Consider the following 18,683-nt stretch of genomic DNA (forward strand, 5'->3'; position numbering starts at 1 on the left):
GGACTACCATTAACATTTGTCAATACATATACATATATATATATATATATATATATATATATACATATATATATATATATATATATATATATATATATATACATATATATATATATATATATACATATATATATATATATACATATATATATATATATATACATATATATATATATACATATATATATATATACATATATATATATATATATACATATATATATATATATATATATATATATATACATATATATATATATATATATATATACATATATATATATATATATATATATATATATATATACATATATATATATATATATATACATATATATATATATACATATATATATATATACATATATATATATATATATACATATATATATATATATATATATATATATATATAAATATATATATATATATATATATATATATATATATATATATATATATATATATATATATATATATATATATATATATATATATATTGCAAATCTCATTTTATTTATTTGTGAATTTAATTCATTTTTGTGAAACTACTAACATATATTTGTGGATCTCACTCTATTTATTTGTGAGTTTAGTTAATTTTAGTGAAGCTCACTACATTTATTTGTGGACTGTAATCCATTTATTTGGAAATATGAAACAGTTTTAACTGCACGTGGAACGGCAGGTACTGTGAACAGCGCCGCTCCAAAATACTGATGAGCCTCACACACACTCTGAGTGTGACACAGCCACACTGGTTTACCATCTCAAACAGCAACGAGAGAAAATAAAATCCAAATCTTATCTACGGAGTCGGTTTGGTTGCATTTTAAGACCTTTGAAACGTGAATTTAAGACATTTTAATGCTAATTAAGGCCTTATTTTTACATTAAGGAATTTAAGACATTTTAAGACTTTTTAAGGACCTGCGGACACCCTGGATGGATGGATAGATAGATTGATGATTGGTTGATTGGCCGTGTTTTTCGAAGTGGAGACTGGCTTGACCGCAGTCCGATCGATTACATCCCCAACCGTTGCCGAAGTCGAACACACCTTCAACCGGAAGTATGCATACCTGCATACCTCGCCCCCCGAACGCTATTGTCTGCCTGCTGCAAACGTCTGGCTTTTATGTTCACGCGCACACCGAGTAAATCTCGATTCAGGGTTAAAACCTGGGATGAATGAAAAAGTTTATAACCAGCGTCATGAAACCTGTTCACCTTAATTAACCCGGGTTGGATTTGTTTTGTCAATTCAAAATTTACTGTGTAACTCTGTGTTTGTGGCTTTTATTCTAGCACAGCTCCATCCATGTTCATTAACCCCTCCCAGCCAAACTGTTACTAAAGTTACCACCAGTCTTGTAACACGAATAGTCTGTTCAACAGTCTGCTGCTTTCTGCTTGTTTTAAGCAAAACACAGTGGTCTCAGGTTACTGCTTGAGGAATGGGTTTGGTGGAAGAGCTTCTCGTGCAACCTATAATCACAGGCATATTGCTTGTGATAGTGTTTCTGCTGATTGTGTATTTCCTTTTTTCTGATGCCAGCTCTCAGGAAGAAAACAAAGAGCCTCCGGGTCCTAAACCAGTGCCTATCCTGGGAAACATGCTACAGCTGGACCTCAAGAGACCCTACCTGACTCTGCATGAAGTGAGTGTGTTGATTGTTGTAGTCACTTTGTGTATTTGTACTGTTTCATTATTGTTTGATTTCCAGCAAATTGTGGCAGCCATATTTCTCATTCTGTGTGGTCTAAGATGAGAACTCTGCTTAGGGCATACATCTTACAAAGACATTTACATATATAATTTGTAATATGCAAAACATTTAACGTAAACTTTCATGTCAACTGACGAAACCTACAAATATCTAAGTAAAGAGTTATATAGATATTTGTGCCCAACCGTAATACTCAAGTAAAAGCAAACATTTTCTGTACTACTCTCTTCTCGGCTCTTGCCTACACCTGTCGCGCTCATTCAAGTAAGGACAAAATGCCAGACATAAAAGATCTGGGGCATAGTCATACAGGGGTGAAAATAACAACATGAAACAATATTACTATTGAGGTTATATAGCTGGGTCCATAAGTATTTGGACAGTTACACAATTGTCATACATTGGCCTCTGTACACCACCACCATGGATGTAAAAATATGGCTGTTAAACCCCTTTTTAATAAAAGCCGAAAGTCTACACTTCTGTCACGTTTTGTCTCATACAAATTGTCACTGTCCAAATACTTATGGACCCAACTGTAGTAGAATGTAACGACAGCATCCAAACATCCCAGTTCACCACAAAACTCTATGCCTCTAGTACTCTAGATCTGCTCCTTTACCTAAGAAAAAACTATTCACAAAAGGTTTGACTAAACAAAGGTTTTCAGCCTGAACTTAAACACTGAGACTGTGTCTGACTCCTGAACACTAATTGGAAGGCTGTTCCATAACTGTGGGACTTTGTAGGAAAAAGCTCTTCCCCCTGCTGTAGCCTTCACTATTTGAGGTACCAACAAATAACCTGCACCTTTTGATCAATGTAGGCGTAGCAGATCATGAAAGACCACATATTCGCTCAGGTACTGTGGCAAAGGACTAGTCAGTGCTTTATAGTTCACTAGTAGTATTTTATAATCAATGTGAAATTTTACTGATTAGCCAATGCAGTGTGGATCGGGGTGATGTGGTCATATATTCTGGTTCTAGTAAGGACTTTTGCAGCTGCATTCTGGACTAAATGGACTTTGTTTATGCCCCTACTGGAACATCAAGACAGTTAGGCATTACAATCCTAGAGGTGATGAAAGCATGAATAAATTTTTCTACATTGTGTAGTGACATTATATTTCTTATCTTGGCAATATTTCTGAAAAGAAGGCTATCCTAGTAATATCTGCATGAGCTTCAAATGAAAGACTCGAATGAATAATTACACCAAGGTCTTAATATGTTAATATTAAGTTAATATGTATTGAGTTAATATGTACTCAGAAATCTTACTTTTAGCTGCATGTGGTCTTCGATGTACTTCTGTCTTGCAGTGAGCAGTGGGCCTAAAACAACCTCAGTATGCATGGAGAAGTCACCATTTACATCTATGTACTGATAGCAATCAGTCAAATAAGACCTGAGCCAGGAAAGGGCTGTTCCCTTAGACCAGAAAATGTTGTTGGCATTATCAAGGAGAATAGGATCATCAATAGTTTAAAAACTTGCATTAAGGTCAAGCAACACAAGCAAGGAGACACAACCCTGATCAAAGGCCAGTAGTAACTCATTTAACCAGCGCTCTGTGCTATAATGAGGCCTAAATCCTGACTGATGCCTTTCATGAATATTATTCCTATGTAGGTATGAGCATAGCTGCTGTGCTACAACCTTTTCTAAGATCTTGGAGATAAAGGGGAGATTTGATATTGGCCTTTAACTGGATAATTGACAGGGTGAAGGTCAGGTTTTTTTTAATCAGGGGTTTGATTACACTCTAGATTACACTGGACCTGTCTGTCTGCGCTTAGCTGTAAGCCATAAACAAATGCCTCAGCTGACTGAGGATTTAGTATATACTATTATTAGGGGGCCAAGCACCCAGGGTGCATAGGCACCCTATTGTGCCAAGTGCTGCCAACACTAGCGCTGCCATCTGGCTGATATGAGGCTGATATAACACATTTAATTACAGTAAATTAAACATACAGAAGGATGGTGAAACTAAATGGTTATTGTGCATAATATTTATATAATAAGCTCTGAAGAACTTCAAAAATATTCACATACGAAATTTGTGCTATTAAAAATAAATGTTTTTTAGTGCAGCTTCTCTTTGTGTCATACTGTCTGTGCTAGCCATTTGCATGGTCTTGGCTCCACCTGATTATCTAGCCTCCTTTTCCCGTACATACCTGCACACACTTGCATCCTCTAACACTTACCTGCTGCTTGTCTCTTTTAGGGCTTTTAGTGCCACTGCCCCTGAACTGTGAAATTCCTTCCTCTTCCATCTTTGTGGCTGCCCCTTCCTTTAATATTTTAAAACTCGACTAAAAACTCCTCTTTTCCACCTTGCATTTGCTCATACCCAATGACTCGTGCACTCAATCTTATTGTACATGTTATTGTTTAGTCTGCTAGGTATTCGTCATATTTATGTATACATGTACGCAGTTTTTTCCCTTTTATGATGTTTTTTATTTTATTTTAAATAATACATGAAATCATTTATTTTTCTTGTAACTGTAAAATGTCCTTGGGTATCATGAAAGGCACTTATAAATAAATAAATAAATATTATTGAATCTGGATTTGACTACAGACACTTGATTTTTCTAGAACCTGAATTTTAAAATGTGAGTCTCTCAACTCACAAAATGTGAGTCTCTGAATAAATGTGCACTTTGAGAAAGAGAATTCAAAATAAAATACTGTGGTTTTCAACCTACTATTTGACTATTATGAATTCAAGTGTTTTTAACTTTCATTATTAAGCATTATTAATTTTTTTTTCCAAGTCTGTCACCTTTCTTCTTTCATAGATGCTCAGCCATAGACTAGTGATTATCAAATATATATCCTCTGACTTTAAAATTTTTGTTTCTTTTTTTGTAGATGTCAAAGAAATATGGCTCAATATTCACTGTGTATCTTGGGCCTAAGAAAGTGGTTGTCTTGGCAGGATATCAAACTGTTAAACAAGCACTTGTAAATTATGCAGAGGAATTTGGAAACAGAGATATTACTCCCATTTTCTTTGACTTCAGCAAAGGACATGGTAAGAGAGTCATCACAGTTTTTCACTTACTAAACTAATCACAGACTAAATTTGATTTACTTTACTTCATTTACTTAAGATCATTAATTTCCTTTGTTTTAGTCATTTTTTTGTCAATTTGTTCACTAAAACTGTTTGGGTATACACTTAAGTGCGTTTGAGATGCATTTATTCCAATTTCATAAATTGAAATTGTGAAAAGTGAAGCAAGGTGAAAACCCTACAGAAACCCTTCACATTAAGACAAAAACATTAGACAATTTATGGATTTTCTTTGAGCCAGAGTTTCAAAATTGGGGGTGTGTCAGTAAAAAAAAAAAAGAAAAGAAAAAAAAAGAATGTAATATAGTTAACTGTAAATTTGTTGAAATTGAATGTTTACTTGCCTCAGAAGCTTATTTCCTTTATGTGGTTGGTGTACAGTGCCCTCCACTAATATTCTCTCATCTCACTTTATTTATAAAGCATAATTAAAACAACCACAACCGATTTTCCTGATCAACAAAAGACAGGCAAAAGCTTTCACACATCTACTGACTCAGAAGGGTAATTTGAAACCGGTGGATTCATTTATAGTATTGAAGCGCATTCTTGGTCTATGACAATTATCAATGAGCTCAGATAAATACATAGATTTAGATGATCTGACTGCTATTTGATATTGAGATAGAGAAGACTTTAAAAATATTAATAATATTGGCACCCTTGGTGAAGGCTGTGAAAAATTGTGTATTGTTTAACGTTTTGATTGCACCAAATACCATTTTTATTACCTTAAATCTTTCATTTGGCACCAATTTCAACAGATATTGTATGAGTCAGCTTGATTCATTTCCGTATTCATAATGTTTTTGTTTTCTGAAGAAAATTTTATTTATTTATTTATTTTTGTGCATGATTTGTATGTGGGTGCACGGTGGCTTAGTGGTTAGCACGTTCACCTCACACCTCCAGGTTCAGGGGTTCATATCCCACCGTGGCCCTGTGTGTGCGGAGTTTGCATGTTCTCACTGTGTTGCAGGGGTTTCCTCCCCCAGTCCAAAGACATGCATGGTAGGCTGATTGGCATGTCTAAAGTGTCCATAGTGTATAAATGGGTGTGGGAGTGTGTGTGATTGTGTGCCCTGCGATGGATTGGCACCCTGTCCAGGGTGTACCCCACCTTGTGCCTGATGCTCCCTGGGATAGCAGTATTTTGTTTTATTATTTTAGTTCCAATTAGTTCCAATTTGAGTTGGTGTATGATTACGTTGTTGTTGTTCTAAATGACCTCAGCCTCGAGGTCTGTCCTTTTTTGTGCCTTTGTTTTTACATGTAATATTGTATAGACAATAAGATGACCTCTTAAGGTGGCTTTAAAATTGTTCCATTTAATTGCAGAGGCGGTGGGTGAATACTGATTATCATTCCAGTACTGAGTGTATGAACACTCATATATTCACTTATTGTGCATTCTGTTAATGATTTATCATGAAATTTACCAGTAGTAGAACAACATCAGAATTTGAGGTTTTCTGTTTACCTTCTTTCATCTTCAGGAATTCTGTTTAGCAATGGTGAAAACTGGAGAGAAATGAGAAGATTTTCGCTCACCACCCTTCGAGACTTTGGGATGGGCAAAAAAATTAGTGAGGAGATAATCATAGAAGAAACACACTATTTGAGGGAAGTGATTGAAGAATTTCAGGGTAAGATTATCCAGTAAAATAACAATGTACAGTAAAAATGTAGTCACTATTTCCCCTTTTTTTAAAATTGCTTTTTATTAGATTTTCTTTAAGTGATTAAAACTAGAATTTCATTATTCACTATGGGGTAATGCTGTATGTCCTATTGCTGCATAAAGGTCAAAAGTGATTTTTCCTGTATATTAAAATTGTATTGAATTAACAATAGCAAATACAGAATTAATATTAACTGTTTTAGATAGCATGATCAAAGACGATGTGTTACTTTTATTAGCATTGTCAATTATTCATCACACTTACTCTTTTAATCTTAATCAGTTTTTATCTTGAGATTATTTGTACAATGAAATTCCAATCTGAGCGTGCGTATATAAATCAGTGTCTTGTTTATCTACAGACAGGTCCATAAATATTAGGACATTGATAAATTTATTGTAATTTTAGCTGTCCAACGCAGTATATTAGATTTGAAATTAAACCATAAACTTGCAGCTTTAATTTGAGGGTATTTACATTCAAATTGGGTGAGCAGAGTAAGAATTACAGCACTTTTTTAAAAGGACCAAAAGTAGTAGGACAATTGGCTGTTCGATGACCAGGTGTATGTTATTCCTTCATTATTTCACTTACAAGTAACCAGATAAATGGTCTAGAGTTAATTGGGGCATTTTAATTTTGAATCTGTTGTGGTTTTTCTCAATCTGTTGAGATAGCAATGTTTTTGCTATCTCTTTGATGGATTTGGTTTTTCAGCCTAATGATGCTTCACTGGCAGTGACCGCTCAATATAAAGTCAAAAGAGCAGTCACTGCCAGTGAAGCATCATTAGGCTGAAAAACCAAATCCATCAAAGAGATAGCAAAAACATTGTGGCAAATCAGTTATTTGATAAATCCTTAAAAAGGAAAAAAAAAAAACTGGTGAAGGAAAAACTCCTTCACAACTGTTGGCCAGATCAGGGTTTATCATAAGATAAACCCTAAAAAAAAAAAAAAGCCTCAAAACCAAGATGGCCAGATTAGAGTTTGGCAAAACATCCTTTACAAAAAACCTTATACAGTTCTGGGACAATATCCTAGGGAGACCCAGGTTGCTTTTGATAGCTTTTGATTTCTATGAGCTGTGAGCTGTAATCAAGATTAAAATGAAAAAAGGCTTGAAATATTTCACTTTGTGTAATAAATCTCGAATATATGACGGTTCCACTTTTTTAAATTAAATTATGGAAAATTTAAACTTTTTGAAATGCACCTGTACCTAAACATTGGTGCATACCAAATATACACATTCATGACAACACTGTCCCCTAATGGCAGTGGCCTCGTTCAGCAGGATAGTGCACCCTGCCACACTACAAAAATTGTTCAGAAATGGTTTGAGGAACGTGAGTTCAGTGTGTTGACTTGGCCTCTAAATTCCCCAGATCTCAAACTGATTGAAAATCTGTGGGATGTGCTCGACGAACAAGTCTGAGCCATGGAGGCCCCACCTCGCCTCATCCCAGGTACCACAGTGCACCTTCAGAGGTCTTGTGGAGTCCATCCCTTGTTGGCTCAGAACTGTTTTGCTGGCACAAAGGAGGCATGCCCATTATTAGGCATGTGGATTTAATGTTATGGCTGTAATTCTCTCAAATTAATTAAATTAAACTTAATCTCCAGTGTATGGTAGTCAGCTAAAATAACAATAATGGCCAAATATTTATGGACCTGACTGTATATTTCTAATGGATACTTTAAGTAAACAATCATCTGTTACATATGATGGGCCCAAGCACTACAGTGCCATCACCACCCGGTGGGTGTATGAAAACAATGCATAGTGAATCCAGTGCTGTACAGTAATTTGTTTTGCTCTGATGTGTTAAGTTAAGCCTAGGTCAAAAGTTGTTTGGGTTGATGAGAACAATGTGTACTGTGTTTCATGTATGTATGGATGGATGGATGGATGGATGGATGGATGGATGGATGGATGGAGTAAAAGGGGGAGTCCCCCACTATGCCCATGTACTACCCTTTGCCTAGGTGTACTTCCGACAACTGACGTGTGCCGAATTTCATGAGTTTGTGAGCATAATAAGGGCCCTCCTGAAACCTTGAAAAAATCCTTAGATAAACAATAGGGCCCTGTGCACTTTCAGTGCTAGGGCCCTATTAAAAACAGAGCAATAGGTACAGTTTAGTACCTACTGGTGAAGTTGGAAACCAGTTCAAATTGCTAAATGATTATGTACTCTTATTTGATGCCACTGACCTCAGGAAAAACAAAGAAATGCAAAAGACAAAACTAGTGGACCAACCTTTCGTTTTCCTTTAGTATGCACCTTTTATGCCATTTTCAAAGATGCCAAAAGAACATTTTCAGCGGCCTCAGACACAGCACTTCTAACTCTGCCCATTCTGTTTGTACGTAATGCTTTGCACTTAAATCAGTTTTTTATGCAACTTGTTTATAGTGTTTTATGCAATGAATGCCTTTTTTTAAAAACAAATATATTACAATAGTAATTATTAATAAATGTAAATTTTGTTTAGTAAATTTACTTGCATTTCCCCATAACATTTTTATAGAGAATGTGTACATAATGTCAGTTTAGATCACATTTCTACAAAGGAAATGTTTGGGATATTAATTATTGCTTACTTTACAGGGAATCCATTTGATACTTCTCAGCCATTAAATTATGCCACCTCCAATGTCATCTCTGCAATTGTGTATGGAAGCAGGTTTCAATACAGTGACCTTCACTTCAAAGAAATGGTTAACCGGATCAACGAGAACATCAGGGTTATGGGCTCACCTTCTATACAGGTACCATGCTAATCTACAGTAGTACTTGAAAGTTTGTGAATCCTTTAGAATGTTCAACGTATATTTCTGCATAAATATGACTTAAGACATCCTCAGACAAGTCCTAAAAGTAGATAAAGAGAACCCAATTAAACAAATGTGAGAAAATTATTATACTCGGTTATTTATTTATTGAGGGAAATGGTCCAATATTACAGATCTGTGACCCTCTAGGATTAGCAGTTAATTTGAAGGTGAAATTAGTCAAGTAATGTGTTTTCAATTAATGGGATGATAATCAGGTGAGTGAGCATTTTTTTTTCACCTTGTTTCATTTAAAGAACAGGGATCTCTCAAAGTCTGATCTTCACAAGTGTACCATAGCACGAACAAAGGAGATTGCAGAGTTGTTGATGCTCATCAGGCTAGAAAAGATTACAAAACTATCTCTAAAGTGTTTGGTCTCCACCAATACACAGTCAGACAGATTGTGTACAAATGGAGTAAATTCAAGACCAACGTTACCCTCTCCAGTAGTGGGGCTCAACAAAGATCACTCAAAGAGCAAGATGAGTCCACAAGGTCACAAAGGAAGCCAGGGTAACTTCTATGCAACTAAAGGCATCTCGTGTTGGCTAATGTAAATGTTCATAAGTCCACCATCAGGAGAATAATGGTGTACATGGCAGGGTTGCAAGGAGAAAGTCATTGCTCTCCAAAAAAACCACATTGCTGTCTGAATGCAGTTCAAAGATCACGTGGACAAGTCAGAACGCTATTGGAAAAATGTTCTGTGGACAGATGAGACCAAAATAGAACTTTTGATTTAAATGAGAAGCCTTATGTTTGGAGAAAGGAAAACATTGCATTCCAGCACAGGAACCTTGGCCCATCTGCAACATATGCTGGTGGTAATATCATGGTTTGGGCCTGTTTTGCTGCAACTGGGATAGGATGACTTGCCGTCATTGATGGAACAATGAATTCTGAATCATACCAATGAATTCTAAAGGAAAGTGTCAGGACATCTGTCCATGACCTGAATGTCAAGAGAAAGTGGGTCATGCAGCAAGACAGCGACCCGAACCACACAAGAATGGTTAAAGAAGAATAAAATGAATGTTTGTGAATGACCAAGTCAAAGTGATGATCTTATTCCAATAGAAATGTTGTGGAAGGATCTGAAACAAACAGCTCATGTGAGGAATCCCATCAACATCCCAGAGTTGAAGCTGAAATTCATCCAAGCCATTGTGCAGGACTGATCAACAGTTACCAGAAACGTTTAATTCTAATTACTAATGCACAAGGGGATCACACCAGATACTGAAAGCAAAGGTTCTCATACTTTTGCCACTCACTATGTAATATTGGTCATTTATTATTAAAATGATCCAAGTATATTTTTCTCATTTGTTTAATTGGCTTCTCTTTGTCTACATTTAGGCCTTGTGTGAAAACCTGATTGTTGTTTTAGGTCATTCATGCAGACATTTAGAAAATTCTTAAGGACTCATAAACTTTCGAACACCACTATAAACAATCAAAATTTAGAAAAGTCAGTTCATAGCACAGATTTATTTTTTTAATATGCAAGAAGCATATTTATGTACTGTGGTCCTATATAAAATGGTTGTTTGAGGCATAAAGTAATTATTAATATGAACATATGTATTTGTATCTACTTGTAGATCTATAACATGTTTCCCTGGCTTGGTTGCTGGCTAAAGAACTGGAAGCTCATCATGAAAAATGTGGAGCAAAATAAAAAGCAAATAAAAGAGCTTTTGGACAAGTTGGAGGAGACACTAAAAGTTGAGGAAACCAGAGGCTTCATTGACTCTTTTCTTATACGCAAAAAGAATGCAGAGGTATCATTCTTGTTGTATACATGCATTTTTAATGTGTAAAATTTTTTACATTGACCTTATTTCAGAGTGCATAGATTATCCAGAGTGTTTTAGCTTAACAGACATGAGAGCACTATGTGATGCATAAATATTTCACAGATTCTGGGGTGCAGTATATGAGGTTTCTATATCTGGCATGGACAAACATTTATACCGTGGAAGAAATGAGTATTGAACGCGTCAACATTTTTTTTTTCCAGTAAATATATTTCCAATGAGGCTATTCACATTAAATTTTCACCAGACTTCAGTATTAACTCAAGAAATCCGGAAATAAAAAGAATTCACATTTTTGTGATTTTTATTGAAGCAAAAAAGTAGTTATCCAGCACCTATCACCAATGTAAAAAAAACTAATTGCCCCTTAAACTTAAAATCTGTTTGTGCCACCTTTAGCAGCACCTTTAACTAGAACCAAATGCTTTTGCTAACTAGAGATCAGTCTTTCACGTACTTCTAGGACTAGGATTTACTTCTATGTTTTGGATCATTGTCTTGCTGCATAATCCAGTTGCGCTTGAGTTTCAATTTGCGGCCTGAAGACCAGACATTCTCCTTTTAGGATTTTCGTGTAGAGAGCAGAATTCATGTTTCCCTCAATTATTGCAAGTTGCCCAGGCCCTGAAGCAGCAAAGCATCCCCACATCATCCCACATCATCACACATCAAGCCACAGGATATTCTCCCAAAAGGTTTGAGGATCATCAAGGTGTGTTTTGGCAAAATTCAGACAAGCCTTAACTGCCTTCTGGTTTATCAGTGGTTTTCACCTCGCCACTCTTCCATGGATGCCATTTTTGCACAGTGTCTTTATGATGGTGGAGTCATGAACAGTGACCTTTATTGATGCAAGAGAGGCCTGTAGGTCCATTGATGTTGTCCTTGGCTCTTTTGTGACTTCCTGGATGAGTTTGCTGTGCTTGTATTGTTTTAGACACTTTTACATGAGACCGTGGTGGACTAATGGCTTTTTTAATGCTGCAAATATTACAACAAACATGATGGATCCCTTTGGTTTGCTGCATACTGCAGAATGCAAGAACTTATCAGACATTATAGAATAAATCATTGACACTGTGTCCAAGATGCAGGTTTCAGCATATTGGCAGAAAGTGTTAACCATATTGTTGGCAGAGGTGAGTAGTAATGCACTACATTTACTTCGTTCCATTTACTTGAGTTTTTGAACTTTTTGAAAAACTTTACTTTTAAGTATAGGTTTAACTGGCCATACTTGTACTCTTACTCAAGTTTATTTTTAATCAGAAATGTACACTTCTACATTTGCTGGCATTTCTCCGTTACTGTTAAATGTTCATGAATATATTTAGTTTTAGTAATTAGTTTGGATTGGATTTTGTTTGGATATGCTGCAGTGGTCTGAATGTGGATGCAACAACCATTCACTTTTTTAGAGGCTCAGTCCTGGAGAGGGCAGTGTGTTGAATAGTCAGTTCTTTTCTTTTGTCTTGTTTAAATGCAGATGCTGACACATTGTGTTAACATGTTAAGTTAACCATTGAATGTTTTTTTGGTGTGTGAGTTTTGTGTTGAAATGACCATCCATCTTTTACCGCTTCTTCACTCACTCACACTCACTCTTCAGGGTCGCGGGGGAACCTGGAGCCTATCCCAGGGAACATTGGCGGGGTGCCACTCCATCACAGGGCACAATCACATACACACTCGCGCACACTCACTCATTCATACACTATGGACACTTTAGACACTTTAGACTCTGGCAGTGTGGGGCGAACGTGCTAACCATTAACCCAGGTCTTATATCATTATAAACAGTACAGGCAGACTTTCAAGGAGATGTGTGACTTGCAGTTCTCCATCTAGTCTGAGATTCAGGATTTTCCCTTCATTTTAATCAGTAACTAAAATGTACTTGTGCTTGAGTAAATTATTTTCTGATTGTTGGCCTCTTCAGACCTCAACACAAGGCAAAATTTTAGGGTTTCTATTTTCCAAAAGCATATTTTCAGTAGTAAAAGCAGTATGGTTTGGTACTGTATGCTTGCACCCCAAGAACATAAATAAAATCTTGGAAAAAAAAATAAACTTTTTTTTTTTTTTTTTTTTTTTTAAGGAAAAATTATCCCTCTTAAATTTTGTTCCCGTGTAGTAATATAAGTATGTGTCACAAAACAGAGTAAATGCAACCTGCTTTATTTTAGATACAGGTGGTACTGCTGCATAGAACCTTGAATTGATCAGTAAAGAGTGTACTCTACTAAGATAAAATTTAATGACTCACATTGTCTAATGGTTAAATATGGTATGTTTTTGTTTTTTGGTTGGACAGAAAGCTGGAGATAAAGACACTTTGTTTCACGAACAGAATCTCATTATAACAGTTTCCAACCTGTTTGCTGCTGGTACTGACACGACTAGCACAACACTTCGCTGGTGCCTTCTGCTCATGGCCAAGTATCCTCAGGTTCAGGGTAAGATTTTACACACAATAGCAAATGTTTACACTTGTACAAACATTGTCCACAGGGGGGAAAAAAAAACTATACCAGAATGTTTTACATGATGCATCTTTTATTCTATTTATATATAGTGAAAGTTTTACAGTCTACAGTTTTTCTTGGTTCTAGACCGTGTCCACGAAGAGATTGACAGAGTCATTGGAGGTCGTCAGCCAGTGGTGGAGGATAGAAAGAATTTGCCTTACACAGATGCAGTGATCCATGAAACTCAGAGACTAGCTAACATAGTACCAATGAGTCTCCCCCATACCACTAGTTGTGATGTTAAATTCCAGGGCTTCATCATCAAGAAGGTCAGATTGTGGTGCTAAGTAGAAATTATTGTTAATAATTTATGAAGGGCAAAGTGTTCTACATATCTCTAACATTTATATAATTATACAAAGGTGACTATAGATATTGACATGTAAAGCTCTTGTTTAATGCAGGGTACCTGCGTGTTTCCTCTCCTGACATCTGTGTTGAGGGATGAAAGTCAGTGGGAGAGCCCACAGAGCTTTAACCCAGCACATTTCCTTGATGAGCAAGGCCGATTTGTTAAGAAAGATGCCTTCATGCCTTTTTCTGCAGGTAGTATAAAATGCTTTTGTCTGGTGAGTATGGTACTCCTATAGTTGGTTTCAAAGCTGCTTTTTTGTGTTCAGGGCGGAGGTTGTGTCTGGGAGAGAGTCTGGCCAGGATGGAGCTATTCCTATTCTTCACCTACTTAATACAGCATTTCCACTTCACTCCTCCACCAGGGGTGTCTGAGGATGAGCTGGACCTCACTCCAGCTGTGGGCCTCACATTGAACCCCTCTCCCCACAAACTGTGTGCAGTTAGCCGTGCATCACACACACATTAAGACCTAATTTACATAAACCCCCAAATGCTCTTAAGTATATTAAAATGTGTACTTCTTTTATATACTTACAATTTTATGTACTTAAATATGCTAAATAACATTAATCTCATTCATTGATCAAGTGTTTAAATAAACTTTACTAGTTGATAACACAAAAATAAAAGTAAATTGTAATAACATTACTGTGAAATATACGTTTAATTAAAACTTTTTGATTTAAAGAAATACACTTGTTTTTGCAAAGTCTGTTAAACAATCTTTAGTAATGCAGTTAAAGCACATGCTACATGTTATTATACTTTCATGTAACTGAATTTTAACAAGTAAAAAGTGAATGTTGCATTGTTAATTATATTTCTGAAAAAAGTCAAATTAAAACTTTTCTGTTTAAAATCTTTTTACTGACATTTTTTTTCTAACAAATTGCAATCAGGCCATATGAGTACAGAGATGGCAAAAGTACACACATACTTCACTCAAGTAGAGGTACAGATACTCATGTTTAAAAAGATTTTGGCAAAAGTATTGAGTACACTTTCACTCAAGTTAAAGTAATGTATGGGCTCTGGCATATACTTAAGTAAAAAGAAGCCATTACTACTACCCATTTTAGTGTTGTGCTCTTAACTGGACCTCACCTTATTAATACATTAATACAAAAAAGTTACATTTCAAATTTAGTTAGCTAATGAATGTAACCAGGCTGAACAACTACCATGTAGAACACAAGGAGAGAAAAGACTAAGCTAATGGGGGGGGGGGACAACCGATTTGCCATCATCTATGCCACATCCTCTTGTTCTTGGAAACAACAAAAATTTATTATAATGCTTTAAAAATAACAAAATTGAGGGAAGTTATACTATAAATTTGATTGAAATGCAAACACAGAAAATTAGAGTGAAAGCGTAATTTACACTTCACCTGGTTTACCAGTTCTACAGCATATGGAAACTCTGACTAAACCTGTCAGGTCTCAGATGACCGCTTAATACTGGAGAAATTAAGAGCAGACTATGCATTTCCATATTAAACAAAAAGTGTTTCTTTAAATCCGTTACTGCTCAAATTGGCGACATGACTGAGAATAGAGACATTCCTGACACAGGCCTATTCATCGGCCTAAACAATTTGTCCTAAAGACTGAATGTTAATTTGTGCGCCATCAGCACTAGCATCATGTGGCAACATCTCTTATATAAATCTGAGAAACAAAATTGTAGGGAAAAATCCTTAGCCCCTCCAAAAACTGGGGAATAATAGGCAAGGCATACCCTACATAAGGCATAAACTACGAGAGACTTTTATTTAGCCTCAAGTTAGTGTGCATGATAAAATATAAAAAAAAGTAGTGCCCAGGTGTGGGAATGAAAATCACTTTTTCTAGCCACTTTTTCCTAGTTCACCTTATGGCCTAATTGGATGGAGACAGCAAATATCACAAACTTTTTTTTTTAAATGCACTTTCACGTTGCCAATAACAATAATGTGCAAAAAGTGGATGGAAACTTGGCAAGTGATAACAAGAACTTAATATCCATTCTCTTCTCTCTTTCGGAAAATATGCTTCTTGTGTGTTTACTCTGGTTTTCAAAACAGCTTTCTGTGCTATAGCATTACCTGTCTCACCCTTTGGTGCAACAGCAGTGTCTCCGGGCATGTGATCTAAAGCTCAAATCTAATTGGATGGCCCATTTCATTGAAGAGCGACAGAAAATAAATAAATCAACACACTGGAACAAAAAAAAAAGTGTCACTTTGTCACGCCACGAATGATCGTGCCCGGTGTGAATAGCTCCATAGGGATCTATTGTTTAGATTCAAGAGCGTCATCTCGTCAAACATTCGCGTCGCTTAATCGCACTCCGTGTGAAAAGCCCTTAAAGTGTACATTCATGTGAAACAATTGGTACACCCCATGGAAATTGTTGGCTTTTTTAAACATATTTGGACAAGCAAACATTTGATTATGTTTAAAACAGTGCCTACTTATAGAGTTGATATACTTGGACAAAACCACAAGGGAAAATAGCTTTTTCTACCATTTATTCAAAAGAAATATCAATAGATGTGATATTCTTCTGTGGAAAAAGTAAGTATATCCTTTGCCTTAAGCTAGTATTGCCCCTTTTAGCAGAAATAACTTCTTGTAGGCATTATGCATAATTGTCGTCCGGTGTCTGTCAACGGGTTGCTGGAATTTTTGACCACTCTTCCATGCAATATTCTTACAGTTGCAAGATGTTTGAGGGTTTTCTTGCATGTACTGTTATTATCTTCAAGCATTCTTTGATATGATGTGGAATTCATAGTTGAATCAATGAATACAAGCTATCCAGTCCCTGAGGCAGCAAAGCAACCCCAAACCATAACATTTCCACCACAATGCTTCACAGTTGGTCTGAAGTGCTGCTTCTGAAAAGCTGTCCACTGTATCTTTGATTCGTCTGTCCAGAGCACATTATTCCAAAGGCCTGGTCTTTGCCTGTATGCTCATTGGCAAATTGTAGTCTTGCTCTAATGTTCTTTGTAGACAGCAAATGCTTTTTCCTGGCACGCCTCTCATGCAGGTCAAATTTCTGATTGTAGAAGCATGCACTTTGACACCAACAGTTGCAAGACTTAGTAGCAGATCCTGTGATGAAATTTTTGGGTTCTTGGAGACCTCTTTTTGCAGACTGTCTGCTCTTAGGCTGAATTTGATGGGATGGCCAGTCCTGGACAAATTGGCAGTCATTTGAAATCTGTGTCACTTGCAAAAGATTTTCCTTACAGTGGAATGATGAATTTCAAATAATTTGGAGATCTTTTTATATCCCTTGCCAGACCCATAGGCATCCACAGCTTTTTGTAATGGCTTTACAGAACTTTCACTTTCTTTTTTTTCTTTTTCACAAGACTTTACATCTTGGCATGATGACACCATATACCTCAATAGCAAAGGGAATACCAGACACTAGATGTGAGAGTTTTATGTAAGACAGGTTCCACCTGCATTCCCTAAGTAGGTTCTAATCACTGGCAGCCAATCTTGAACACCTAATTAAAATTGAATGGATTTGAAGGTGTGATAAATGTAGGGGTGTACTTACTTTTTCTATATGACTGATCTGTTTTTGCTTTTTTTTTAATTGTGAAAATTACTACTATTTTTATTTTATGTGTCATTTGATAGAGTGTAACAACTTTATTAATAGACATTGCATCTGAGACACAAGAAAATCCATCTAGGTGGAATGGATGAGAGGCAGACTCTTTGGATGAGTGATTTTCAGGATTTTCTTCAGTTTGTTCCTGGCTTTAGACTTGGTTGTGGCCACAACTGAAAAACAGACTCACATAAATGTTTTGAATGAAGAAATCTTCAGTCTTTACTGAAAGGTGATGGCATTCTTTAAAACAGTGACACAAAAAGAGTCCAGGTAAGTTTTCTCATGTTGCAACTTTAAGCTGCTGTCTGATGACAGTTCAAGTAGCTGAGTTTCCAGCTCTGCTGGCAGAGCAATGTCATTAGCAGCATGGTCAACAGAAATGGGTTCCAAACTCCACAGATTAACATGTGATCCTCTGGGAAATATTCCACGATGGTGATAGGAGGCTACATTTGTGACATTTACATGTGGAGAGTTATCCAAAATTTCCATTCCATCCTTCTTAACCCACCTGATCCACAGAACCAGTTTTCTTTCTTCAATTATCAGAAACCAAGAAGTAGTCACCTGTTTCAGTTGATTTTACCATGGTCAGGCATAGATTTTAGAGTTTTGAGTCATGACTGACTGAACTACCATTTGCTAGCTACACTATGTGGCCAAAGGTTTATGGACACCTAACCATCACACTCATTTGTTCTTTTTGAAAATCCCATTCCAGATTTAGTCCCTACTTTGCTGTTATGGTAATATTCACTCTTCTGGGAAGTCTTTCCACTAGATTTTTTCATCATGGCTGTGGGGATATTCTTATTCAGCCACAAGAGCATTAGTGAGGTCTGGAGTGCAGTCAGTGTTTCAGTTCATCCCAAAGGTTGGGGTTGAGGTCAAGGTTCTGTGTAGACCACTCGATTTCTTCCTCTCCTATCTTGTCAAACCATGTCTTCATGTCTTCATTGATCTCAGTTTGTGCACAGAGGCATTGTCATGCTGGATGATTGGGCTCTTTAGTTTCAC

General features: G+C 36.2%; 1 protein-coding gene across 3 annotated transcripts; it reads left to right on the forward strand.

Moving 5' to 3' along the window:
* The first annotated feature begins 1,124 nt into the window (after positions 1 to 1,124).
* LOC108276772 (cytochrome P450 2K1) lies at positions 1,125 to 14,907 on the forward strand. Of its 3 annotated transcripts, XM_017488711.3 has the most exons (10): positions 1,125 to 1,244; positions 1,559 to 1,661; positions 4,619 to 4,781; positions 6,320 to 6,469; positions 9,120 to 9,280; positions 10,951 to 11,130; positions 13,481 to 13,622; positions 13,779 to 13,963; positions 14,099 to 14,240; positions 14,315 to 14,907. In XM_017488711.3, the coding sequence occupies exons 2-10, from the start codon at positions 1,617 to 1,619 to the stop codon at positions 14,512 to 14,514; spliced, it is 1,368 nt and encodes a 455-aa protein (XP_017344200.1). In that variant the 5' UTR covers positions 1,125 to 1,244; positions 1,559 to 1,616; the 3' UTR covers positions 14,515 to 14,907. The 3 variants fall into 3 exon arrangements, with proteins under 3 accessions (XP_017344200.1, XP_017344207.1, XP_017344190.1); XM_017488701.3 differs by lacking the exon at positions 1,125 to 1,244 and having other exon boundaries at positions 1,315 to 1,661; XM_017488718.3 differs by lacking the exons at positions 1,125 to 1,244; positions 10,951 to 11,130 and having other exon boundaries at positions 1,313 to 1,661.
* Positions 14,908 to 18,683: the final 3,776 nt, after the last annotated feature.

The sequence above is a fragment of the Ictalurus punctatus genome, chromosome 2, assembly GCF_001660625.3.
Source record: "Ictalurus punctatus breed USDA103 chromosome 2, Coco_2.0, whole genome shotgun sequence".
NCBI classification, from domain to species: domain Eukaryota; kingdom Metazoa; phylum Chordata; class Actinopteri; order Siluriformes; family Ictaluridae; genus Ictalurus; species Ictalurus punctatus.